Raw genomic sequence first — 27,673 nt, forward strand, 5'->3', positions numbered from 1 at the left:
CTGGAGATGACAAGAAAGACAGGCAAAGGTGCGCATTTTGAGCTCTTTGAGCTCTCTGTCCTTGCCATCTCCAAGGGTTGTGGGTAAGACACCCCTCAGATTAAAGCTCCACTCTCTGTGTTTGAGTTATCTGATCTAGCTTTTAGTCCAAAGGTTAGTGGGTCAATCTTGTCGATGAGAAGACTGAAATTTTGTGCCCAAGTCCCTAGCTTTTTGGTATAGTCTGTAGTTTCACTTTTGCTACTGTTGGTTTCTAGAGCCTATGCGCAAGGCAAAAAAATTAATTAACAAAGATGAGCTCCTCAAACTAAAAACTTTGATTCTCCACCCTCTGGCCCTCCAGCATATTAGAAGTTAGAAAAGTATGGAGCCAGAAGCTGTGCCTATCTAACCAAAAAGCAAAATCTCATCAAAAACAACCTTGATTTGCAATGGCCATTATGGGGGACATTCCAGACAGACAAACTTACTCATCTCAAAGGTTGACTCAAGAAACAGCTTTCCTGAATTAAAAAGGTTGAATGGGATGCCTATTATAATTGATATTACAAATCTGCTAAGACATTGTAAGTCTCGAAAAGAGCTTATATAAGCTAGTGAATTTTGTACTTGTATGTCTTCTGTGTTTCTGTGTTCTTATGTGTGACTTATGGCTGAAAAATTTTTAATTGGGCTATAAGCTCTCTGTTTGTTTCTGTCTGTTATGTCTGATGTATGAAATTTTCCTACTTCTGGATGGTATAACCAAATGAACTTACAAAATTCCTTAAAAGTGCTCTATTCAAATTGGCTTAGAGATAAATAAGCACTCATATATAGATTAATACTCCTAAAGTCCTAGAAATTAAGGAAACCAAACTTTAAATATTTCCACTGGAAAAAAAAGGAATATTCATAGAACTAAACCCCAATTTTTTTTAAATTCAAATCTAAATAATTCAGATAAACCTTTGACAAAGAGGACAGTTTAATATTGCTAGTTAAATAAGAACAGCTATGTCTTCTGTATTATCAGGGTTAAGAACAATACAACCTATGATTTTATTTTACTCGGGAAATATTCTTCCTAAAGTCATAAAGTTTTACTGATCAAATAAGCTAGCCTTATATCTACTGGATCTTTAAGATGATTAAAGATATAAATTTGTGTTTAACCAAATTGAGTTATTATTCTGACAAGCTTTATTTTCAGAATAATTATGTTTTGTAGGATGCCAGCTTGAATGCCAAGATTTTTTTGGTAACAGAAATATAAATGTAAGGTGTGCAGCGTGTGTTTTTGTTAAGGAAAGAGAGGAATTTTGTACTAAAGTAAAACGACTTGCTGCAGGAGAAACAGGAATGTATAGATAGGACAAATATGAGTGGATATAAAAAGTTGCAGAAGGTTTGTGGAAAAATAATTTCATTTGTTGTGGTTAAGGTTGACTAAGATTTTACAGATATATAATTTTTTAAGTGTTTTCTTATCAGACAGGATCTTCACGCAAAACTAGAATTCAGCTTTCTCTCTGTTAAAATGACAAAGTTTTCTGGGCCTATTGGTCTGCTTTAAGTGAGAGTTTTCTTCTTTACCACCTGAATAATCTGCCTAAGAGGCAAACATTCTGTATCTTATCAGAATAAACTCCTTTATATTATCATATATTATCATCCTTTACAATCATGTTACTATCTACTATTTTTAAAAATCTTGTATGGCCACTTTGATTAAATAGAGAACTGAAGATTACTTCACAATGACCCATGATCCTATTTAACAATGTACAAACATGACGACTTTTGACATTTTACTTTCCCCAAATCAAACCCTAAATGACATCTTATGGATCTCAAACAAGGACCCTGAAAAATCACAAAGGACCTGTTCTTTCACCTTGTAAAAAGAGAAGTGCTAGAAATAGGTCTATTTGACATGTTATGAATTACATGGGAAGTGTTGGTGCATTAGAAGGATTTTCTAACCTTCTGTTGTCTAAATATGTATGGGTAAAATGTTATTAATATAAACATTCCATAAGCTTTACAAAGTTTCTAGAGATTTGTCAATCCCTTTGCTGTTCATGAGATGTCTCATATTAACCAGCAGTAATACCATTAGGCATAAGTTCAGTTCATTATTATTTATTATTACTCAGTTCATTATTGTTCTTAAAATAATGTTTAATGAACTCTCATCAGATCATTCACTTTTGTGAAACAGCAATGCTAACCAGGCCATTTTAAGTGTTTTGTCATCTATAGACAGTTTTTATTATGATGCTTCCCTGAAAACCCTTGCAATCAGCAACAAGGCAGAATGCTTTGTTTTCAACAAACAGGGGCAGTCTCAGAGACATGGAAAGGACAGACTAGGTACTTGAGAGCACAGACTTCTACTTAACGTTGCTTAAATGACTTTAAGATCATACTACGGGACTGAGTCAAGATTCCAGAATTCTAGTGAAGTCGACGGGTTCATGAGACTGCTACACAAAATTGAGCAGAAAGAGAACAAATTTTCTAGAACTAAAGGAACTGATAAAGAATGATTATAATTGCTTAGATTGTTGCTGATGTTTTAATGTTCTATTTTCTAGATACACGGAATCCCTTATTCTTTTCCTTTAGGCTGTCTATAATTCTTAAAGCATTCATCTTTTTCACACTGCCTGGAACCTCCAAATCTGGACATTCTTATTGACTATTATTATTTTAATGGCAAAATAATTATTAACATAGGTTCAATCAGAATTTGTCTTCTTAACAAGGAGACACTGGTTTGTCCTCTTAATTGGAGACACTGCTTATATAACCAAAGCTTTGACCGGAATGTTATGTTTGAGAATGATACTCATTTAATCACACCTGACCTAAGGTTAACTTACAGAATCAAGGCTTACAAAACTCTTGGAAAAGTCTGATACCTGGCTCCAGGATTCCTAGCCTTACAGGTCAGTAGAGAAGATTACTTTCTGGCAAGCAAATCATATGATACTTTGGGGGCCTCAAGAAAGAGGAACTCACCCAAATCTATAGGTCTGGCAGGTGACATTTGGTGTCAAGTTCTTGGCTTGGCTTTCTAGCCTCAAGAGGCTTTTAAAAGGCCAATCAGAAGTTTCTTATAAAAGCTACCAGTAAAGCCAACTTAAAAAGGCTTAGGTGAAAAATTGTTATTCTTGCCAAACCTGTGTAAAAAATCAAGCCAAATGTAATGAAACTAGCCTTATTGTAGGATTAAGAATAATCTTTTTGGGCGGGCCATGGTGGCTCAGCAGGCAAGGATGTTTGCCTGCCATGCCAGAGGACCCGGGTTCGATTCCCGGTACCTGCCCATGTTAAAAAAAAAAAAGAAAGAATAATCTTTTTGAGGTTATCTTTGCTCAGAAAGAGAGTGACTGTAGAGGAATTTAGTATCTCAGTAGAAACTATAGCACACTGCTGTGGATTCTGCTCCTGTTCATTGTCTGAGCTGTTCTGCATCCCCTTTGTAAACTGCAGATAATTGATAGGTTTTGTTATCTACCTATAAATTGTAGTGGATCCTGTGATCTTGCATATGTTTTCTACTTTAAATGCCAGTCAGAAAGCTTACTTAGGATCTTTTGTACACCGGGCATCAAATTGACAAAAGAGGGCTATTACTCTGAATCCCCATAATACAGGGTTCCACTCTCACATGCACCATCATACCATCTCTAGGAACATATGACTCGGAACAAGCAGTTTTAAATACTAAGGTTATGAAGCAGAGCTGTGATACCACCCTAAAACTTCTCAGCCCCTCCATGCTGAAGTTGACAGCTTAACATCAGTGTCTTGCAAAACAGACAGGCTCTAGATACCCTGACTGCCCATGAACAATGTTGCCTTTACATTAAAAAGTCTGGGGCAGTGATAAATAATCCAAATATTTTAAAGGACCAATTTAAGGTGCTTCATAGTATCAGAAGTAAAACCAAGTCTTCCATCTCTGCCATCCAACTCCCTAAAGGTAATAATCATTAAAATGCTTAATGCATTTAACAAAAGATATGTTCACACATACACACATACATAGGTACACAAGCATTTTGGATAGATATAGATGCACTTAAAATTTTTGAACTTTCAGGAGAAAATAAATAAATATACAGACACATAAATGTTCCCCTGGATAAGCCTAAATTTCTGAATCTGTAATATATAACTACGAGGAAGAATGCTGTCCTGCCTATCTCACGATAAGGTTTGTGAGCCAAAAGGCCAAAAGTAGTGATTGACGGCTTCCATTCTCCATACTGTGGCCAGTTTTAGAAAATGCAACACCAGCCTCCCACTCTGCTTCTCACCACTTCCAGGCAATCCCCATGTCACCAGGCTGACACAGCCTATTATGACCCAAAATCCCAACTCTCAGTCTTCTGGCCTCAGCTTTTGGATAGCTTGAACCACATGCTCATCTACTATTCCCAGTTGGTGAGTTACTTACAGGGTGCTGGAATGGGGTTGAAGGTAAGGAGATCATCACTATCATGTTGAGAAGACTTCATAAAGACTTTATGCTATCTTCCCACAAGCTTTTCAGCACCAAGGTCAGATACTGAGCCCACACGGTGATTTGCTAGTTCTCAAATTCCGCCAAGTTAAGCAAGTAATTAGTGTCTTAGAGAAGGATCCAGCTAACAAGAGCCCCCCTCCCCTCAAGAAAAAAAGAGATTCATTTGTGCCACTAAGTTTTATTTAAAGACCATGCAATCGCATCCCAGCTGGCTTCATTGAAGCAACAACGTGGGCAATCAGTGACACCAACTGCAATGCTATCGTTTCTATAAACAGTAATGAGTGGAGGGGGTAGGGCGGTACTAGAAGCTTATGTATAAACAAGAAAGATCATTTCAGCAAGAGAGATTGTCTTGGCAGATTCACAGTATCTTTCTGATTGGCACCCTAGGAAATGCAAATGTCCTGCATTTAATAACATTAGAAGAAATATGGACATGGCATTCATTGCATTGTGCAATGGAAATAACATGGCATAAAGATAGCAACTGCATAACACTAAATTGGACAAAGGAAAGATTCCCACTGTTTTAAGATAGTCCATTGAAATTGAGAAAGTGGATCTCTAATTATTCCCTGGATGTCCCTTGATAACTCTCATACTAGAGAATAGGACTCACACCTTTTCTTATAAGCTGATGTATTATATCTAGCTGGAATAAATGGACTTATATTGAAGGAGGGGCAGAGGAGAAGTAGTACATGGACACATAAGCAGGCTCTCTGAATACGAGCAAAAATTCATAAAAATTTTTGTAAAAAATTGTTTTCTTGTATCTGCATCTTATTTTTATTCAAACACATCCTTCCAGTAAAATATCCAGAGATATTTCTCATTTCCAAAAAAGCCCCGTACTTCAGCACTACCTTTTGAATTCCTAAATGTTTTTCAGTCTATCATGAATCCTAGGCAGAAGTATAATTTTTCCTTCGCTGGGGTGACTCTTACCATAGAACATTAAACCAGGAAAGAGTCTGTTAAATTGAAAAAACTGAGGCTCCCAAGTACTTCACTTTTGTCATATATCAAATCCTAACTCGTATTATATTTATTTGTATGTGCATATGTACCTCCAGGCTGGGTCCAGTGCTCAACACAGACCCATCATTCAATTGATCCTCAATGTGTGCTTTGGGGATTGAAAAATGACACCAGATGGCAAAGACACGTTTCTTTAACGTTCTACTCTTTAATGAAGAAGGGCAGAAAAAAGGGAGGAGTCTCAAATTTGGAGGACTAATAGACATAGGGCAGGTATAGGCTTCAGAAATTAACTAGATTCACTCCTCTCTTCTGTTGCACTCGATCCAGAGCCAGACAAATGGATGAACTGGTCCATGACCCTGGTGAGGGCACTGAGCCCAGCCAGGCCTTTCACCATAAAGTACTACTCTAGTTTTCTTTCCATGCACAGGGCTCTTAGCTTATAAACCGGGAGAGGTAAAGTAATATTTACTTGCATTTTTCTTTGGCAAAACTGCAATAGTGATAAGAGGTACACAGTTCTCCCAGACGGTACTTTTCTGACAATGTACCTAATTCCTATTTACCCAGGAACCTTTACTTAGGTGTATCAAAAGTAATTTCTACATTTCAGGGTATGTGAAAAAGAGAAACTGAGTCCTTAAGGGCCTTGAAATTAATTCCATTTTTTGAAAACAACTTCAAGATTCTTGGAAAACATCAGTGAAAATCCATTACATCTTTGGGAAAGAAGTAAATACTGTTTAAGAAACTATGCATCAATAAGCCTCAGCACACACGAACTTCCTACATGGATGATGAAGAAACTGTACCCTCTTGTATGCTAAACTAATTATTAAAAGACTAGGGAAGGGGGCGGTGCGACAGCGGCTCAGTGGCAGAATTCTCGCCTGCCATGCCGTAGACCTGTTTCCTGGCGCCTGCCCATGTAGAAAAAAAAGACTATGAAAGGAAAACCAATGCATCTATTTATTCTATATCACATATAGGTGAGATCATAAAGAAATTGGAATGTTCTGACTGAAAAGAACCTTAAACATAACCTAATAATCTTCCATTCCATTATATTATTTTAAACTGTATGGCTTTACTTATCACGATAGGCCAGAAAACAAACTACGTCTAAAATGTAAGTTACTTACAAAGAGAGGTTTTACTTTCTCACGTCCATTTTGGGTCCCGTTCTGGAGCTGTTCATGACAGACTCTCAGGGATACAGGCTGTCAGCACAGTTGGTCGCTACCATGAACATGAGCAGAAGGAAGTAGCTGGAGGTGAACTGTGCTCTGGCTATTAAATCTCCTACCTAGAGGTGAAACGTTCCACTTTTGCTCACATTTCATTTACTGATGCAAGTTATATGGCCACACCTTACTCCAAGGGAAAAGAGTGTGTCATCCTACAATGTGCTTGGGAGGGGATCCCCGAGTACTAGATGAGAAGTGCTAATGATTACCACATCTGCACATAAGAAGTACTTCATCAGTTGCTTTCTGAAAGTACCATGAGACAGAATAAACTAAAAAATATTCAATAACTTCTTGAATTTTCCAAAATTAGCACTGAAGAGCTCACGTAAAACAAGAAGACCCCTTGAAAAGAAAGGAATAAGAAAGTGGTGGACGTTTTGTATTCTGTAGAACTCAGGCTCGTTTTTCCCATCGGTGCCTCAATGAAATAACAAAGACTAGCGAAGCTCAAGATACAAAAACCATCTCAAAGAAAGAGTCTACAACCAAGATAATTACCATGAATAATCATCAATTACCCTTTACTACAGTGTTCTAAGATTGGATAATTGAAGGACATTACACACTAAAATCACCCACTTTTCAAAATTAAAGCAATGTGAACAATGGACTACATGGCTTAAAAGGTGGATTTTGTTATCCATTCTTTGATTTGGTAGATTTATGAAGACTGAATTTTAATTTAAAATATCTTTAGTTTATAAATAATTTATTTTCATTTGTCTCAATTTTGGAAGTCATCTGCTGCCTTAAAAGAAATAGTAATAAGATTAAAGACTATATGAATACTTATAAGTAAAGGTAGAGTAGATCTGAAATCAACTGTATACTGCTGTGTTGGTAAAAGGCCCCCCTTCCTGGGAAATAAGCCATACAAACTATAATCACATTGCAATTAACATTCTTTCTTGGATTACTTGACTGCCCTGTAGAGTAGCTGAAGTCTATACCTCTTAGATATACAACTAGCTGATACATCCTGACTGCAAGTGGGCAGTTTGCATGTAGATACTAGTGTTATATTTGGAAGGAAGTGTGTGACTGGGTTTTAGTTATGCATTTTTAATATGATTGATGCGTTATGTTTACCTGGAATGTCTCAAACTCATATCAAGTTCATAAGATGTGATAGTTCAGCTCAGTCCCCAGATGTCTGATAAGCATCGATGCTAATTGACCATGATAAGAATCAGGACTATAGAGAAAAGGAGGAGAGCCCAACAACTGATTTTCCAGAATAACCGAAGGTCATAAGGCAACCATAGCGCTCCCCTTCCTAGCTTACATTATATTATTTTATTACTATTGCATTATTTCATTATCACCCTTACACTATTACTACAGCAGGAACCCCCACCCAAACTGCTGCCCTCCTCTGGCAGGTTGGCATCTAACCACCTAACCCAGCTTCCTCAGAAGCCTGAAAGTTGGGACAGCTACTCACCTTCTACAAAATTAGGATGGTCTTTACTGCTAAAATGATGAGAAACCCCTAAGCTTAACAGCCCCCTTGGGTGGAGCACTTCCACTTTCCCCTAACTAGATCTTGAGAGGAATGGCAGTTGGTATTTGAGCCATTGTTTTAATCCCTACTATTCTGTGAACAGAATTCTAAATAATCTATGCTTCTTTGTAAAGGTCCCATTGCTAGAGAAAAACGAATTGGCTTTACCCCCCTTTTGAGCTAAAAGCTTAGTCTTTATCAGGCTAATAGAAGTACCACAGACCCTGAGCAAGATTGCTTAGAATTTTAAGCATCTGCCTTTTATTGGATAGATTCTACATGTGAAAAAAATAAAAAAATAAAGAAATTATTTCATTTTGAGAAATGAAGAAGGATCATAAAAGACTGGGAATACAGCCTTAGACAATGCACCTACTGAAATATAAAGGATTTATACACTAAGACAATGGGCAAAATAGATGCCATACTTATACTAAGAAATTCAAAAGCAGATACTAGCTATTTTGTATTTCTTTAGACCCTCTTTATTTCATAAGCCCTAAATAAAATATTGAAATGTTTACAACCACAAAACTTCAGCAATCAATAGGAGAATTTTTTAACCTATTTTTACAAATTACATCTCTTCCCTCCTCTGGCACTCACTTCCCTCATCTATAAAATAATGGGGAACAAACAAATGACATAAATGCTATCACTCCATCCTGTCACTGTGCAAAATATTACTATATTTCTCTTTGGATAAGCCAAATAATTAGGGTCGTACGTTCAGCTCCATTTTTATAAATTTGCTCGCTGAAGAAGTCTCTGATAGCTTTACCCCAATTTGCATGTGGGGATAGCAATATTATATGCAGGCTGTTGTGAGGTCCTGCAATTGGTGCCAGTCACATGGAAGGAATTATTTTATAATAGAACTTGATAATAATATCTAAGATGTACTAAGCATACTCTATTTGGTGGGCTCAGAGTTCATAGAACAATGCCTGGCACATACAGCGACAGTTCAATAAATCCTCAATCTTACAAACTCAAGTAACCTCTACAACAACCTATGAGGTAGGTACTATTATCATCCCCAGCTTACATTTATGCACAAATTGCGGAACAGCAAAATCATTAAGTAACCCAATATCTTAAGCTAGTAAGAGCCAGAATTTGAACAATGACAGTGTAGTTACCAGGAACAATCTCTCTATATAATGTCTGTCTCTGGAAAGGATGGGAAGGAACTTCCATCTTCACTATCTGGGAATATACCATTTTACAAGAACTCCATCAGAGGGATAGTTCTCAAAAACAACCAATATAGCTACCCCACTAAGTAAAAACGCACATGTAAATAAAATGCAATGTTTCCCTAGAATTGCATGTTTAATCTAGGAGGAAGTCAGATAAAGGAACCAGGCTAGAGTTATTATATCCACTTTTTCAGATGAAAATGCCATTTCAAAGATTTTTAGTTATTGTATTGAGACTGCCTTATAATTAGGTCTTTCGACTTTAAGTCCCATAGGTTACAACAACCCATGTTGTCCAATAACATATGTCATCTCTTCGATTTGGATCTGTTACTATTTTGGAAACTGACTCTGCATGTAAATTGAGCATCTTGCCTGTTTTTACACAAAGAAGTATTCTGCCTTTATGAGACACCATACACACTTTCAACTTTTCCTATTTAGGGAACTATATCCAACTTACAATCAAGTCATATTTTATTTAATGTAGGCCAGAAAAATTGAGATCTTATTAATTTACATTTCTATTGGCTTCCTAAAACATGTACCATCAAAATATAGTACTTCAACTTAAAGCCTCAGTTTAGAATGCAGTGGTATATCTTTCAGTACTTTCAAATATAGTGGAAAAATAAAAAGAATGTCTAAATGACATTCTTGTAAATGTAAAAACAGGAGATTGCTGATTTTATTTCAAAGATGCCTATCATATTTCACATATAGTTAAAATATCTAATCATTTCAAATAGTATTGTCTTTCATTTAGAGTGATGTGTAACCAGAAAGTTAAAGTTTTAGGAAAGATGAATGAAACCTATATATATTCAGCATTTCCAAATATAATTTTCATAGCTCAGAACAGAGTGAAAATAGGTACACAACCAAATGAATCAGATCCCTCAAAATAACTTATGCAGTCTTAAACTCAAAATATATTAAAATGTTGCTAAATTTTTTAAAATTATAGTTATTTAGACTTCAAGGGCAAAAAATGATATTCTTTTACAGGAAAAAAAACACATGTTTAGACATATTAGGGCTATTTTCTCTCCTCACAGCCCACCCCCATTTTGTAAAGAGAAAACAAACAAACAAAAAACACGCACACATTAAGAGACATAATCACCCTAAAGGGAATTTAGATCTTTTAAAAAATAGAGATGGACAATACAAAAAAAAAAAAAATGTGTTGTAAAACAGCACACAGTTTGCAAAGCTTCAGCAGAAAAGAATCAGATGACTTCAATTTGGTATTTTTTTCGTTAATATTTAAGTGATTTGCCTTAATATTGCTGGTCAGTCAAACGGTCTGATTTTCTTTCCACGCCTTGGTCTTTCCCCTAGGACCCCGGGAATAAGCCCAGGGCAAAGTGACAGTATCCGGTTTCAGCACCTGAGACAGAAATCGCTTGATCTCCCGGGCAAAAGAGGCCCTCCGCGGACAGCCAGGTGTCTACTCAGAAAAGCAAGAGAAATAAAAGATACCTGCCTCGCCAGCCACCTGTTTAAAAGTCCCCTTTTCCGTCGAACGCACGAGCAACTTCTTAGAGGAAACACTGAACAACTCCGAGTCGCACGCCGCCCTCACACAATCACAAGGGGAGCCGCGAGGAAGTGAAAAAGCAGGTCACTCTCAGCACCCCTCGAAAAGGGACCCGCGGGTTCCAGGTCAGGCACCAGGCGACAGCTAACGCGTTCTATAAAGCGCTGATGACTTCAGGGATTTAAAAACACACACACACACACCAAAGACAGGGACCGCGGCGGGGCCGTTGCCTCGCCCCAGTAAGGAAACGCCTTCCTTCTACCACTTACGGTGCAGAATAAAGGAAGGGAGGAAGCGGGGAGGAGGTAAGGGAGAGCATTTTTGCAGCGGTTTAGGGCCGGGGAAGAAACGCTTTCTCACCACTTAGGCTGTTGCTGGACCTCAGGCTCCTTCCACAGAGACACTGCAGCATATGCACTCCTTTCTTCAGAGAAAGCTCAAGAATCTTCATGGAGAAGCGCGTGTTTGGGGTTTGTCAACTCCCCGCCCCACCTCCGCTAATTGTCCAACCAAAAAGCCGCCTCTCTTCGGCAGCCGGGCCCCGAGTCCATCGTGCGCGCGTCCCAGGTGGAGGGCTGTTTGCACATGGGTCGGGAAGGAGCCGCGGGCGCAGGGAAGGAGCGCGGCGGCTGCCGCGGCAGGGCGGGAAGCAGGAAGCGCCGCTCGACTGGGGACAGCCCCTGGGGAGCCAGAGGCGCGGCCACACCCCAGTGGGCTCGAACGTGCCGCTTTGGACCTTCCGAAGGAGGCACAGTCTGGGGTGCGAGGGCGAGGGGACCGGCTGCGCGGAAGACGTCACCCCGGGTCGGTGCCTCCTTCCAGGTGCCAGCGCCAGGAGAGACGAGGGCAGTGTCCCTCACTGGCCCTGGCCTTCTGGACTGTGGGGTCAGGGACACCCCCTCCGCTCCTGCTCCCAGCGGCAGGGGTGAACCCTGGGCGCCCGCGGTCTCAGTGTCCCACCGTCCCGGGTTTCGGGGCGCAGAGAGGGGCTCGGCGGAGCCAGGGCAGCGCTGCCCACCCAAACCGACCCGCAAGGCAGGCAGCGCTCCCGCGGGCAGCGCGCGGGCTGAGGGCGACTCCGGCGTGGGAATCCGGCGGAAGGGGAGCGGCGGCAGGAAGGGCTGGACCCTGGAGGCTGCCGAGCGTCAGAAACGACTCCAGGGAACCTGTGGGTGGGGGTGGGGGGTAGGGGGGGGAGCGGAGGGGCGTGAAATAAAGAAAGCTCTTGAGTGTGGGTGGTGAGAAAATCAAAGGGGTTCCTGGACGTGGTTGGAGCGCTGATCTGGAAGTCTGGACACCTGGGTTTTCTGCTCGGGGCTCTGTGACCTTGAGTAAGTCACTTACCACTCTGGCCGGCTTCTTCCCCGTCTGGAAATCGAAGCGGGAAAGAAGGGGTGGAATAGAGATTTGGCAGCTTCCTGATTGTTTGTCCCTGTGCTTTCCAGGCTCCTGGAAAAGCTTAACAAAGGTGCAGTAAGAAGGCAGGTGCAGTGGGAAAGAGGCTAGAAAGAAATGCTAGAAGTAGAGAGGAAGAGGCAGGTGAGGCTGGACAGCTGAAAGATGACCAACGGGCTTTCCCGTGGGTTTTAAGTCTAGATTTTCCCCTTTGGCTCTGTTTCTTTTTTTCCCCCTCAAATTCCCAAAGGCCATCAATGCCTTTTTGGAAGTGCTACCAGCAAGGCTTACAAACGATGCTGGTAGATGAATCGAGTCTCCACCCTAGCAGCACAGCAAGTCCTGAAGAGTACCTGCGACGGAGACAAGCAGCCTACGTTCAAGCCCCTACTTGCTGTGTGACCTTGAACAAATTATTTAACCTTTGGGCCTCAGTTTCTTCATCTCTAAAAAAAGATTTAATTATAGTGTCTACCTCATACATGCCTTAAGGGTTTAGTAAAGAAACACATTGTATATATTAGACGCTATAAAAGTGCTAGCAATTATTATTCTTTTGTCTCCCACCAATAGAGTTTTGGATCACTTTGCACTCCGTGGTGAATGCCAGTATCCACACCATCGTCCCGATTTCTGATCCAATAGTCCAGACGATGGAGACCTCACCAATCTCCTAGGTAGTCCACTGCACAGAACCTGTTGGAAGCTTTGCACTGGTACTGAATTAAAAACTGACATCATCTTCTTTCCACCCGTTGTTATTGGTCCTGTCCAGAGAAGTAAAAATGGACCTTCACCCCTTTCTTCTTTCTCTTCTCCGGGATAATCCTGCACTGTTTCCCTGACATTTCCTAAAGGTTGAAGTTACCTGGAGAAATACACTTGAAGAAGTCTCTTCCTTTTTTTCTCTCAAAAGTGGTAGAAGAAAACTAAATTATCTGGAAGGCCTTTTGAGCCCACAGCTGCAGCTGGCTCCTTACCCTCTTAGCTACTTTCAGAATTTAACTCTAGACACAGTGTTTTGGGGTGGTTCCAAAACCTCGAGGAGATATATCCAGGCCCTCCCTTCTATATATCTAGTTAGCCTATTATTCAGTGGGATCACCAAAATTCTTTAGGCTCCCAGGGTCTTTGAAAATCTTGTGATGGTCCTAAGCCCCCATGGCAGCCTGAGCCATGGCCTTTGCCTTTCCATCTTGGTCTTCGTACGAATTAGTGAGAGAATTAACTCCTTTGGGGATTCTACCCATAGAAATTCCCTATGGGGCAGGGACAATTAGCCAAAGGAAAACATTTAAAAATAGTTCTTCCTGTTACAGCAGAAAGCAGAGGGCTTTCCGGTAGAGCGCTTCTGCTCTGCAACCCAAAGCTTAGAGCAATTTCTTCATTTTATGAGATGTGCTATTCCTTAAAAAGCAGTCAAAGAATAGGACAGGGGCTTGGTTCCTCTCCACCAGGGAACGTGAGCAGAGTGAATAGCTGCCTGTGTGATTTCAAAACACACATCATCTTCTGAGCATTAATTCTCATATTTACAATGAGTCATCCTGCCTACCTGGCAAATTGTTGCAAGGATCCAATGAGGCCAAGCATATGAGAGTGCTCTGAAGGTTCAAACTATCTTTGCCAGATAAGGTGCTATTACCAACTTCCCTGGGCTCTGTGTGCCCCTTCATGGTCTAATACAGTACTTCTATTTTTTGATTATAGAAAGGGTTTCACAATTCTCAACAGGATTGCAAACTCTTTAAAAAGACTAGACTGAAAAAAAACTCAGTCACAGTTAATAGTCAAGTGACTCCCTGTCCTGTTTCAATGTTTTTCACAGTGATTTTCGTGGACAGGTATGGCATCTCACAGACAATGGATCAGCATAATATTTGACCAAACAAATTAAGGGATTTCATTCACAGATTTGTTGCTGTTGTTGTTACTGAACTGTCAGATTAAAGAAAGTATATAACATTTTAATGCAAAATATTTTCTTGTTATGTGATATATTAAGAACATCTGCTTAAACTAGGCATAAAAGGGAATTGGATATATAAGATTCTGCAAAGGTTCCATGCACTAAGGTAACCTTCCAGAAACCTACAACCTCCAGATGGGTCCCTGGACCACCTAAGTCCTGAAACCTAGAGGGCTTAGCTTCCCCAGAGCATCAGCTAGTTCCATCTGCATTATTGACAGCCCCTTCCAACATGAAAAAGTTAGAATGAGCAAAGCCCAAACACCCCTAAAGAGTGGGAGAAAGATCAAAGGCGATAGTGGAGTTATACAGAAAAGGTAGGGTTTAACAAATGAGTATGAGTGCTGAATCATCATACTGATATTTCTTTTAGTCTCCAGTACCTTAGGGTAACTAGAAGTAAAAACCTAAAATTGTGGAATTGAAACCCATACCAAACTCTGAAACCTATTCTACAGCTAATGGTAGAATAGCTTTGAAATTTGCAATATGCTTTGAAATTTATTGCTTTTTGTACATATGTTATTTTTCATAAAAAAAGGAAAAAAAGTCGATTGTGATGATAAAGATATTTATTCCTTCTAGCCTCCAATGTACTGGGACAGCTAGCAGAACAAATCTGAGAGGATGGTATGGTAGCCCATGACAAACTCTGGGATCTGTCCTGTAACTTCTTGTTGAAGAGTGCTTTGAAAGCTATTACTTTTTTCTTTCTTTGCTTTGTGTGTGTGTGTGTATATATATATATATATATATACAATTTAAAAAGTTAAAAAATGGAATTGGCCATCTGTAATTTTATTACTTATATTTAATTTTTTAAAAGTAAAGTTTTCTTACACTTATCAAGACTCTGGCATACATGCTTTTTAAAGGAATTTCTCATGTAGTTATCATCCAGTTCCACAATTAGGTACAGAGAGTGAAGTCTTCCTAAAGAATCTTGGCCAGTACTTAAGGAGAATGCATTTTCACATGCAGCACCAAAAACAAGACAAAACAAAACAAACAAAAATGGTCATAGCCAGGGACAAAATGGATTGTAGGAAAATGGTATGTTTTAGTTTGAATTAAAAGGTCCACATTTTCTACTTTCTGCATATTAGTTCTTAGCTAAAATCAAATTTTTAGTGGCAATTGCATTTTAAAATTTTAAACTCCATATATTATTGTTTTAATGACTAAAATTTTAATTATGGCCTTTTAATTATCTTTCTTCTAAGATTTTTAAAGTTTACCATTCTTTCTGTTCTCTAATTGACTTAGAGACCTTGGGTCAACTCTACCGAGTGACTTACCAGCAACGTTTCAAAATGAAATAATTTAGCACTTTCTGAGAGGGATTAGAGAGTCTGATGCATAATAATGGGTGAACTTGTTTAAATTCCTCATAGTTAAATTTTTCCTTTTTTAAAAGATATATTCACTCACAGTTTGTAGGAATTAATTATTGTGTGAAGGAGTTCTGAGGTTTTAAATGGTGACATCTATGATATTTTTGGTTTCTATTAAGCATAAGAATCTGTTGACTCTTGGCACCAGCTGTGCAAATTAATCAGTATATTTTTCTGCTTGGAAGCCTACACTGAATCAGTAATAACATATTCAGAATTTTGCCAGGTCCCAAAACTTTTAATGAGTATTCTAACAACAAAATGTCTCTTGAATGGAAAGCAATGTTATTTTCACAAATAAATCAAACCAACATATAAACTAAAATATCAAAGTCAGTATGCTATCTAACATGTACCTTTGGTTTGCTATATTTATATTCCATTGGCTCTGCATAAGTACCTGCCATGCCTCTATTTCTTGTTTAGAAATACTTTCAAATCCAATTTTGATAGGCAATAAAATCAATTGCATTATAGATATGACAAGCACAGTCACCAGCAGTTAGCTTACTTAATTAATATACATGGTTCCATATAACTTTTAATTGTTTTCAAAACAGCTAGTGCATATTCATTTCTCAATTTCTCTTTTTCTTTTTGTTATTGTTCTTTTTCTTCCTTTCCCTCTTCTCTTCCTTCTCCTCCGTCTCTTCCTTCTCCTTCCTCTACTTCTCCTCCTCTCCTCCTCCTCCTTCTTTCTCCATGTTTTTTTCTTTCTTCTCCTCTTCTTCCTCCTCTTCCTTATTCAAGGATTCTATTTTGAAATAATTTTAGACTTACAGAAAACTTGCAAAAATAATACAGAGGGTTGATATATACTTTTCACCCAACTTCTCCTAGTATTAAAAACTTATATAACCAGTATACATTTATCAAAACCATAACGTTTCCCATGCCATTAAATAAGTTACAGATTTTATTCATGTTTTCACCACTTTTTCTTGCAATGTCCTTTTTCTGTTACAGAATCCAATTAGGACCCACTTGGCAAGTAGTTCCCTTCAATGTATGACAGTTCCTCAGTTTTCCTTTATCTTTCATGACTCTGACTCTTTTGATAAGTATTGGTCAGATATCCTGTGAAATATCTTTCAATTTGGTTTTGTCTGATGTTTCCTCATGATCAGTTGATTGATTTTGTTTTTGCAAGAATGCCACAGATGCAATGGGTCCTTCTCAGTACATCATATCATGGAGGTACATGATGTTAATATGACTTATTGCTCATGACGTTAACCTTGGTTATTTGGTTAAGGCAGTGTCTTCCAGGTTTCTGCATCATTGAATTAGAATTTTTTCCCTTGTAATTGATATATATCATGAAGAAGATATTTTGATCCTATGCTAATATACTGCTTCTCCCCACACTTTAACCCACTGAATTTAGCATTTATTAATGGATCATGCTTGCAACAATTATGATTCTGTTTGTCAAATAGTGATTTTGTACTTCTCTCATTCCTTCCACTTTTATGGGAATTCTTCTGTAAGTAAGTGCTGTCCCTTCTCCCTTATTTATTATTCATTCAATTCTTAACCTATAAAAATATGGGCTCATGGGTATTTATTACATGGGTTATAATGAAATACAATCATTATTTCTTTTGTTGCTCAAATTGTTCCAGCTTCAGCTACTGGGAGGCCCTTCCAGTTGGCTCTTGTGACCTTTTGACATGCCCCTATCTTTTTTTGACCACTTCCTTATTTTCTGACATCACAAGATGTTCCAGGCTTATCTTTTATTTTTCCTTCCCCAGCCCTGAAATCAATGAATCCTGGTTCCTTTAACTGAAGAATGGTATTCAGAAACCAAGAGCTGGGTGCTAAGTGTGCTCTTTGTTACTGGATTGTCATTGCTCCTAGTCCCTCTAGTGGAAAGAAATAGGAAATATATGTGTGTATACAAACCCACACATATATATACATCTACATTTATTTCCCTGTTTATTTATATGTAGATATATATGCATTAAAAATTGATATTAATGATCCTAGTTCAACACTGTATGATTCATATTAGCCTTTGTCTTTTCATTATTTGTAACTTCGTTCTGACAGTGAAAAACTTGGATTTCATTATTTACAATACATTCCCTTATTGATTGATTCATTCAATCCTCATATGCACTTAGAGGGGTTAGAGAATTGCTAACCCACACTCCTGTGAGACACAGATGCAATGCTAGAATACAGTATTTAATGCACAATTGTTTTGTCTTTAGCCCTATAGTATTAAGTCAAAATATTATTTCCCAAATTGACTTAGGTTAGTTTTCTTTCCTATCCCCTTCAATACGGTTATTTATTCATTTTTAATGACAATTAGAGTCATTTCTTACTCTTAGTATTTCATCCAGGTTGATTTTAATTATTTAATTAAAATAATTTTATTTTTCAAGTATGTAAAACATTATTATGGTTCTAAGAGCCAAAGCTTTCAAAACGGTATACTCTGAAAATTGCTATTCCCTCAACATCACTAATTGTTGACATTACCGCTTCTTTCCACTCTTTTGTTACTTCCATTACCCTGTAGGTGAATAATCTCTCAAGTTTCTGGTTTAACTTTCCTATATTTTTTCTTTTTCACAAACAAACAGACACATGCACATACTATAGACATTCTTTTGACTTTGATTTTTTTCCTTTAACGTTACATCTGGGAAATGGCTCCAAATCAGTGCTAGAGAGCTTCTCACTCTGTTTTACAATGTAGTCCATTGTGCAGATGTAGCATAATTTATTCAAACAGCACTGCAATGAATAATCATGTGTGTAGCCTTTCATTTGCTAGAGGTGCATCTTCAAGGTAGATTCCTAGAAATGCTAACACTGGGTCCAATGTAAGTATACAAATAGTTTTATTGCCAAATTTCCCTCCAGAAGGCTTGCATGAATTTGGATTCCTACCAGCAATATATGAAAGTATCTGCTTCCCCACAGCCTTACCAACAGAATGTATTATCATATGTTTTCATTTTTAGCAGTTTGTCAAGGTTGTTTTAATTTTCATGTCTCTGTGAGTGAATTTGAACATTTTTTTTCATTTATTTAAGAGCTCATTATTTTTGCAAATTGTTTATGTCATTTCCCCATTTTTCTAGTAGAACTAACCCACTTTTTTTTTTTTTTTTTTTTTTTTTTTTTTTTTTTTTTTTAAAGGAAAGACAGAGAGAAGGAAGGAAGGATAGAAGGAAGGAAGGAAGGAAGAAAGGGAAACATTTTTAAACATTTTCTTGTTTTATTGTATTCTGTTTCTCCGTTTTTGTTACATGGGCTGGGGCCGGGAATCGAACCGAGGTCCTCCGGCATAGCAGGCAAGCACTTTGCCCGCTGAGCCACCGCGGCCCGCCCCTAACCCACTTTTAAGAGAACAATATTTTCCACCAATGAGAGCAATGAAATTAAAATATATTAAATTTAAAAATTTAAACTTTGGGGGTTGTTCCCATAAACTTCAGGTATTTATGTGACACATGAGACTCAGAGTTAAAACTCTGAAGCTATGAAAGTCAGCAGTACCCCATACAGCAAATGTTTAAGAAGTTGAAAAATTGATCAGACTTCGAGTAGAGATAAGAATGAAGCTGGTCTGGATAGGACTCTAAATCAGAATACAGGGTAAAGGATGATCGCGTCCCTATTTTAAAACTTCAATGTCTGTGTGAAACCAAGGGTAGAGATGTCTATTTGGTGCAAAATTTATATTTTGGGGAGTGTGTTTCCTAATTTAACTTTAAGATGGTCAATTTAGTTGAACACCATAAGTACATGGAATCTTTAACAGGGTGTGAAATTTTGTTGGTTTGTCCAGGTTAGTGTGATGCCCCAAGATATCCCAGAGTACTTTGGGCAGTGAATAAAGAAGTATTTGCAAAGTCTCCTTGGGACTGGGATAATAATCATCTTTCCCGTTTGGAGAATTTCTGATACTCTCATAAGCAGTGGAGACAACCAAATCAATAGGCCGAGCTCTCAGTCTTGGGGTTCACCCCTAAGATACTTATTCCTGCAAAGAATAAGCTACGCCTACTTGAAATTAGGCCTACTAGTCACCCTCAGAGACCTTCTTTTGTTGCTCAGATGTGGCTTCACTCTCTAAGCCAACTCAGCAGGTGAACTCACTGCCCTCCCCCTATGTGGGACATGACTCCCAGGGATGTAAATCTCCCTGGCAATGTGGGACAAAAATCCCAGAGAAGCTGGGACCCAACATCAAGGAATTGAGAAAACCTTCTTGTCCCAAAGGGGAAGAGAGAAATGAGCAAAATAAAGTTTCAGTGGCTGAGAGATTTCAAACAGTCAAGAGGTTATCCTGGAGGTTATTCTTATGCATTATATAAATATCCCTTTAACTTTATGGTATATTAGGAAGGCTGGAGGGAAGTACCTGAAACTGCCGAGCTGTGTTCCAGTAGCCTTGATTCTTGAAGACGATTGTATAATCATATAACTTTTACAATGTGACTATGGGATTGTGAAAACCTTGTGTCTGTTGCTCTTTTTATCCAGGGTATGAACAGATGACTAAAAAAATACATGGGTAAAGAATAAATAAATAATAGGGGGGACAAAGGGTAAAATAAATTGGGTAGATGGAAATACTTGTGGTCAATGAGAGGGAGGGGCAAGGTAGAAACGTATGAGTTTTTTCTTTTTTTCTTTGTATTTATTTTTCTGGTGATGCAAGTTCTAAAAATGATCATGGTGATGAATACACACCTATGTGTTGATATTGTGAGCCACTGATTGTATATCATATACAATGTATGTATATTTGACTGTATGTGTGTGAAAATTTGTCAATAAAAATATTTTTTAAAAAACTAGTAAAGGAACAAAGATATGCAAACCATAAGTAAAACACGGTTTTGCAGTGCTGGTAGTACCACAGAATTCATTGAAGGCACAAGAGGCAGTGGTTCATTCTGTCTTTTAAGGAATTGAACTGTCAAAAAAAGCTTGATATATGTGAAAAATCTTGAGTTGAACTTAAGGAGATACTCCTCATTTAGACGTACAATGTTCAATATGCAATAAATTGAACTTTCTTTCTAGTTGCATTTCATAGGCACTGCCTCTAGAAACTGCTTCTGAAAGAACCAGCACCCAGAATTAAGACTCTGTATTTTACTCAAGTCCTGTCATATGTTCTATCTCATAATTATTAGCTATAAGTCAATAAATCTCACTTAACTATAGGTACATCTTATCTTACCAGGGTCAAAACAATGCAAGGAATGATGCTCTTATTTTTACAGTTCATTTATGATAAAACCTGCTGAAGTCAGGTTAATGAATAAGGCTTCTTACCATTTTCCCTCTACAACCCCCTCCCCATGCACACACACACACTCCCCAGTTTTCAAATAGATTGTACTTCCAGGATTTGCATTTGCAGTTATAGGTTTTCCATTTCCTTCTAATCGCACTTTAACAAGTTGCTTTTGAATAAGCACAGAGCTATTCATGTACGAAAAACCTTTAGAGATGAATTATCTGAAACAAATGGAAGGCAAATGTTTGGCCCTCATCATAGTCAAGTATGAGTTGTTCGTTTGTGAAAAATACAAAGTTTATCAATCCAAGATAGTTAATACTTATGAATTTCAAGGAAACAACATTTGCTCATTAGTCAAAAGTCATTGCCAAAATAGGGACACAGTTTCAAATGGTTGCTCCCTCTGCTCTCTCCTAGGGCCTGAATACTTCTCCAGCCCTAAAAATTCCCACACACTTTTTAAAACCTACAGTAAATGCCATAATACTCTCTCTGGGAAATTTCCCCTGATGTCTTCCTTTTCTTCCCAAATTAAGAATCAATCACAGATAGATTGATGGATAGATAGAAGATACAGCAAATGTGACAAAGTGTGCAAATTGGTAGAGCTGGGTATCTGGAGGGATAAGGATATGTTGGCATTCTCTGTATGGGTTTTTTCTCTGCATAGTATTTTTGTAATTCTCTTATATGTATGAAAGTAATTCAAGACTTAAAAGTGTAAAATTAAAAAAAAGAATTAATCATAACTTTCTTTGGACTTCCATAGCGCACTGTCCTTCCTATATCATAGAATTTATTCCTGTACATGTACATCTTCTCGGACAGATTATGAACCCCCTTTATTTACAGATTTCGGTGTCTGTATAGTTCATTTGTGTATATTTTAGACCTGGAGCATGTAATAAAAGCATTTATTAAAATAATGCTTATTAAATATTGATGAAATGATTAAAATAGGGGACAGTCATTGTGGATTTTTCCATTTGGGGAAAATATTTCCAACTCTACAATAATTTTATTAATATAGAAAGAGCTTTTGCAAATTAATAAGAGAAAAACAATAACCCAAAAGGAATTGAGAGTGAGGATATGAGCTATACAGGAAATATAATTGACTTTTCTTTGGGGGAGTGCATGGTCCTAGAATCGATTCCGGGTCTCCTGCATGGAAGGCAAGCATTCTACCACTATATAATTGACTTTTAATCACGTGAAAAGTCACCATAGTCTCTCAGAAAAAGAGAACTATAAAATACATTCACAAGCTAAGACTACCTATAATTATGCCTAAGAGTTGTTTCCATGAAAGCTCTTTGGTTGCTCAGATGTGGCCTCTCTCTCTCTCCAAGCCCCATTCTGGAAGGAACATTACTATCCGCACCCCCTTGCAGTGTGAGATGTGATATTTAGGGGTGGAAGCCTTCCTGACAACGGGGAAGACTCCCAGGATTGAGCTTGGCCCTGGCACTGAGGGATACACAAGGCCTTCTGGACTAAAAAGGGAAAAAGAAATGTAAAACAATAAGGCGTTAGTGGCTGAGAGAGAGAGTTCAAATGGAGGTGAGACGCTCTACTGGCAGTTACTCTTTATCCAAGCTTGCACTAAATGTTGCTAATTGCCATGGTTTGCCATACCCCAACAAACGTCATTCCAGTTAGCCCTAGTGCTTAGACACACTACAAAAGCTTCATATACTTAATTTACTTTCCTGAAACCTATAACCTCCACAGGCTTTCTAGGCCAGATAAGTCCTGAAACCCAGAGGGGCCAGCATCTCGAAGAATATCAACTAATTCCATCTCCCTATCCTATATTGATGATGCCCCTTTTCTTTTCTTTTTTCTTTTTTGTTTTTTTGTATAGGGTCATATTTACTTGAATTCTCTTTTCGTATGCATTTTATTTTCTTCTTTTCCACTGAATATTTCTGCTTTCATAAGCTTAGATTTATTTTCTATGACACATCTCAAAATACACAATTTCACCCCCTTTCAACGTAAAAAGAATAGGCATAGCCCAAACACCCCTATAGATTGGGAATAAGATCAAAGGAGGAGAAGTTAGAGAGGATGGAATTTAACAAACTAGTATGACTGCCAAATCACTATAATGGTACTTCTTTTAGCTTCCAGTGTTTTGGAACAGCTAGAAGGAAAAATCTGAAAGTGTGGAATGGTTACTTATAGCAAACTTCAAAATCTGTTCTGTAAATACTTGTTAAAACGTACCTTGAAAATTTTTGCTTTTTAAATATATGCTATATTTCACAATAAAAAAGTTCAAAAGATAAATTCACAAGATACCCTTTCTCAGCTATTCATATTTCAAAGATGAAAATATTTGATGGCCCACTGTACTATACAGTATGTAAAGAAAATAGAAATTCTCATATTATACCTTTACAGATGGCACTGGGCTTTATATTTCAAAATTTAAAAGACTACTTCTTCCTTAGGCAATTTCTTTCCTAGATATTAACTTCCAGATGTAGTTACACAAACGTAGTCAATACAACATTGTTAATAATATCAAAACATTTGATGCTAATTAACCATCCATCAAGGGGGAATTAGTTAAATTTTGGCACATCCCCACAAAGGAATGTTATGTAATTTTTAAAAAATGTAGTAACTTTATGTATGGATATGAATAGTTCTGAGACTTATTGCTAAATTTAAAAATCTTATTAAAAGATATACTACGGAGTGTGATAGAGAACAAAAATAATGTGAATACATTTAAGTTTATAAATTCATTGAGCTCTTTCTGAAAGGATATGCAAGAAAATCGTGTCAGGTTACAATACAAAAGGAAGGGAATTAAGGAACAAGAGACATACTGCCTCTTCAAAATAAATAATATATTAAAACAAAAGTTAAAAACATATAAATATATATATTGCTTTGGCTTTTAAAGGTGTTTAATACTAAGTCTGATTAAAATGCAACAATTCAGAAAATAAAGAGGCACACTAGAACTAGTAATGTCATTTTTAAGTCTCTAATAGAATATACTCTTGATGTCCTGAGAGTCAGAAGACTTAAGTGAGAATCACACCTTCTCAGCACCTGACAATAGAATGTCGGTACCAAAAAAGAGTTTAGGTATTGATTCATCCTCTAAGATGAAAGGAACACATGAAAAAAGAATAAAATTCCTAAGTGCCCTAAACCTGTTATTACTTTAATTTTCAAAGGTGTAATCATTTTAAAAAGTGCGGTCTTAAATTTAGGTGACATTGAATAAGATACTTAACTACCACATGATTGAAATAAGCTGTATCTGATTCCCCCATTCTCTGATGGAATCCAACAATCTTGAGTAACAAAGACTCTATCCCACCAACCCCAGTGATAAAGACCCAACCAACCCCTTTTAGCACTCACGTTATCCATCCTCTCCAAATAACCATATTAAATTGTATAGTATATTATTGAAATCCACCTGCTACATAAAGTTTAAAACAAAGAGGCTCATTTCTATTCAATACACATTTCTTGAGCATATACTTTGCATTTTGAAGAGAACCTCTGCCTTCAGTCACCTCATTATCTAATGGGGATGGGGAAGAGAAGACAGTCATGCAAATGCTAATATGGATCACGATGTGGGAAAACTATTGTGAGAACAGAGTTGAGGGGGGGCAATTCCACGTGCCTAGGAGGGGTGGAAAGGATGGAAAAACACACACCAACAGAGTGATATTTGTCAAGAAGTGAGTTCTTCCAAAAGACAAGTAAGAAAGGGAAGTTGTGGAATGACTTCATTCAGAGCTTCAGGGAATAAAACGTCAACATAAAGTAAAGTCGGGAATAGCATTTATCATCTAATTGCCTCCTTTAACAGAAAAGCACACCAAGAGAGGAGACAATGGCTTCCCTGAAATCGCATGGCTCCTAGTGAGAGCTGCGACTTTGTGACTCAGAACGCTGTCTCCACTGCGGAATTCTTTAAAAGACACTGTGCTTCTGCCTCGGTTTTGATAGCATCCCAATCAAACTTATTAGATAAAATACATAAAACCATTTCAGGACATTTTTCCTTTCCCAGAGAATTAAATTTTCTCTCTGAAAATTGTCTGTTTTCTAGAAGCAAAATGCAGTCATTTGTTTAAAGGCCTGAAAACAATAAAAATAAGTATTGCCCTACCTGTAAACTATGAAGTTTCTATGGCATCAACTTTCAAAATAAGGAGTAGGAGAGAGACTTAGCTGATGACTTGTGCTAACTCTCACAATGGTGAGCTTGTAACTGGCCACATATAAGTGGCCGTGGACCGGTGGCGGGGGTTAGGGAAGAAAGGGCTAACTGAGGGGGTTGATGGAGGTGTAGCGTTTTGGAGAGTACATAATTGGCCACTTTTAATATGCTTGCCATATGCACGCATGTACTCACAGATATATATATCTGTATATGAATATATACACGCATTTTTTGTGCCTCTATGGGTCACAGTTTAAGGCCAAGAATGCCACTTCTTTGTACCACACTAGACCCTCCTATAGAATTTTCAGAATATGTCTGCGCATTCTCTTTCTGTCCTCTCTTAATCCCTTCCTATAAAAAACCATCTTAAAAAAGGATCTACTTGGACTATCTCTGGGTTGTCAAACATGCTGAATGTTGCCTTTTATCTTCATGACCCCACTCTAGGTTTTCTTATGAAATCAACATCAACTAGGCTGTTACAGATTCTGTGAATACATTTTTGTCCTACTTGTACCCCCGCCCCCAAAAAGGTATCATATGCGGTAAAAATATTGATTGCTTTCTCTTTTATGAAACTCATTCTCCTTAGACCCATTTTTCTCTTGGTTTTTCTTTCATTTCTCTATTAACTTTACAGCTTTCCCTCTGCATCTCTGTCCCTCCCAAGTGTTTCTGTGTCCCAGGGTTGCAGTCCTTAATCTTTTTTCTCTCTTTACTTTGCTTGAGCATCCTCTTACACGTTAAATTTCTTGGACTTTTGATGACTCTTGGCCCTTTGAGAGTCTGCTGATGAGATCCCTCCACAGGTGTAGTTATATATTTCCAGACTTTCCTAGAAAATTCATTTATATGTCCTTTAGCTACTTGCAAAACAACATAACTACAACTGGATACATCTCTTTTCCCCCAAGCCAGTTGAACTTCGTATTTCAATCAATTACTGCACAAGTTATCCAATTTCCAAATCAGAAATTTGTGAGCCACCCTTCACTCTTCTTGCTAACTCACCTCCAATCAGAGACTAACGTTGATACAGTTTCCTTAATGTCTCTCAATCTTTTCCCCCCATTCTTTCCCCTTTGTTCCTGCCTTATTTTAGGCCCTTGCCACTTCTTGCCCGATTATTATAAAATCCTTATGCAAAACAGTCCAACTATCTTCAATTCTGAATTCAGACTAACAAAATAATCACCCTAAATTTAAAATCCCTAAAAGATTTTGTTCTCTAGGAATTCTTCATGGCATTCATAATAAAGTTCAATAATTTTAAACTCAGGATGTTAGGCCCTTGATAATCTGTTGTATCTTCTCCTATAGCTCTTTAAATGGTCTCAACTCCATTCATATCCTTGAGTCACACTGTTTCATGACTGCATGTCTTGTGCATGTTCTTTCCCTTGGCTTCATTATTCAGCCAGTGAATACATATCCAGCTTTCAAAAATTGGGTCCAGGGTCACATCTACCGAAGATCCTCCTCTGATTAGGTTAGGTGCTTCTCTTTGGGGCTCACTTGTGCATATCTCTTAGCATACAATTTTCTCACTATAATTTCTTTTTTTTAATTATTTATAGCTTTTAGTCCTCATAGTGTGAGAAAAGAACCAAAGTACTGCTTTGGTGTCAGGAACAGCATGCTCTTAAAACTCAGAACATTCTGAAAAACTACTATGTACTTTATTTTTATTTTTACACCCATCCTATTTTGGGTTTCAAAGGACTATCACATACTGTATATGTATCGAACACATTAAATGTGTTTACAAAATAGTATATATTTGTTGTATATATTTTCCTATGTATGTGACTTGTCATACTATGTATGACATTTGTAACTCAAGGATTGCAAGTGTCAGTGGCTGTTCATTTCCATTTATGGAAATTACTTTCCTCCCTACTCTTTGTAATTTAATCTCTTATCATAATTTACTCATTTGCTCATTTATTCATGCAATAAATATAAACAAATACCTATTAAATCCCAGAAGCCATGCAAAACACTGGAGATACAATGAGAAACAAAAATAGTCATGGCCACTGCCCTCAAGGAGTCTGCGCTGAAGTAGGGGACAACTATTAATCAAATAATCTTACAAACTAATGTACAATTCCAACTGTGGCAGATGCAAAAGAGAAGTAGGGCCCCAATCTAATCACGATGGCAGAGTATGATGCTTCAGAACTCTCACCCACAGGAGCTTTTTTGCTCATTGTACAAACCAGCAAAAACACCACTGCCAACACTTTAGAAAGTAGTTAGAGGACTGCAGTAACAAGACAAGTGTCAAATCAAGAAAAAAGCTGCTAAAGAGTGGTAGGATCGATGGGTGCAAGGGTAGTTCAGTGATAGAATTCTCACCTGCCAAGCAGGAGACCAGGTTTGATTCCAGGGCCAAACATTTCCCAAACAAAGA

The 27,673-nt window shown here is 37.8% G+C and overlaps 1 protein-coding gene and 1 long non-coding RNA gene across 6 annotated transcripts in view; one reads left to right on the plus strand and one right to left on the minus strand.

The window, feature by feature from the left end:
- Positions 1-27,673, minus strand: part of FGF12 (fibroblast growth factor 12) — a 621,973-nt gene that overhangs the window by 397,900 nt on the left and 196,400 nt on the right. The window contains exon 1 of one of the 5 annotated variants that reach the window (XM_077117885.1): positions 11,369-11,474. The exons of the other annotated variants lie outside the window; for them this stretch is intronic. Coding sequence (XP_076974000.1) covers positions 11,369-11,459 — 91 coding nt within the window. The 5' untranslated portion in view covers positions 11,460-11,474. Of the gene's footprint in view, positions 1-11,368; positions 11,475-27,673 lie in introns of those variants that run through there. 5 annotated transcript variants of the gene reach the window in all.
- Positions 6,477-14,295, plus strand: LOC143648212 (uncharacterized). The gene is made up of 3 exons (XR_013158446.1): positions 6,477-7,382; positions 10,807-11,130; positions 12,977-14,295. It is a non-coding gene; the product is annotated as an uncharacterized LOC143648212 (long non-coding RNA).

The sequence above is a fragment of the Tamandua tetradactyla genome, chromosome 10 (assembly GCF_023851605.1).
Source record: "Tamandua tetradactyla isolate mTamTet1 chromosome 10, mTamTet1.pri, whole genome shotgun sequence".
Lineage (NCBI taxonomy): Eukaryota > Metazoa > Chordata > Mammalia > Pilosa > Myrmecophagidae > Tamandua > Tamandua tetradactyla.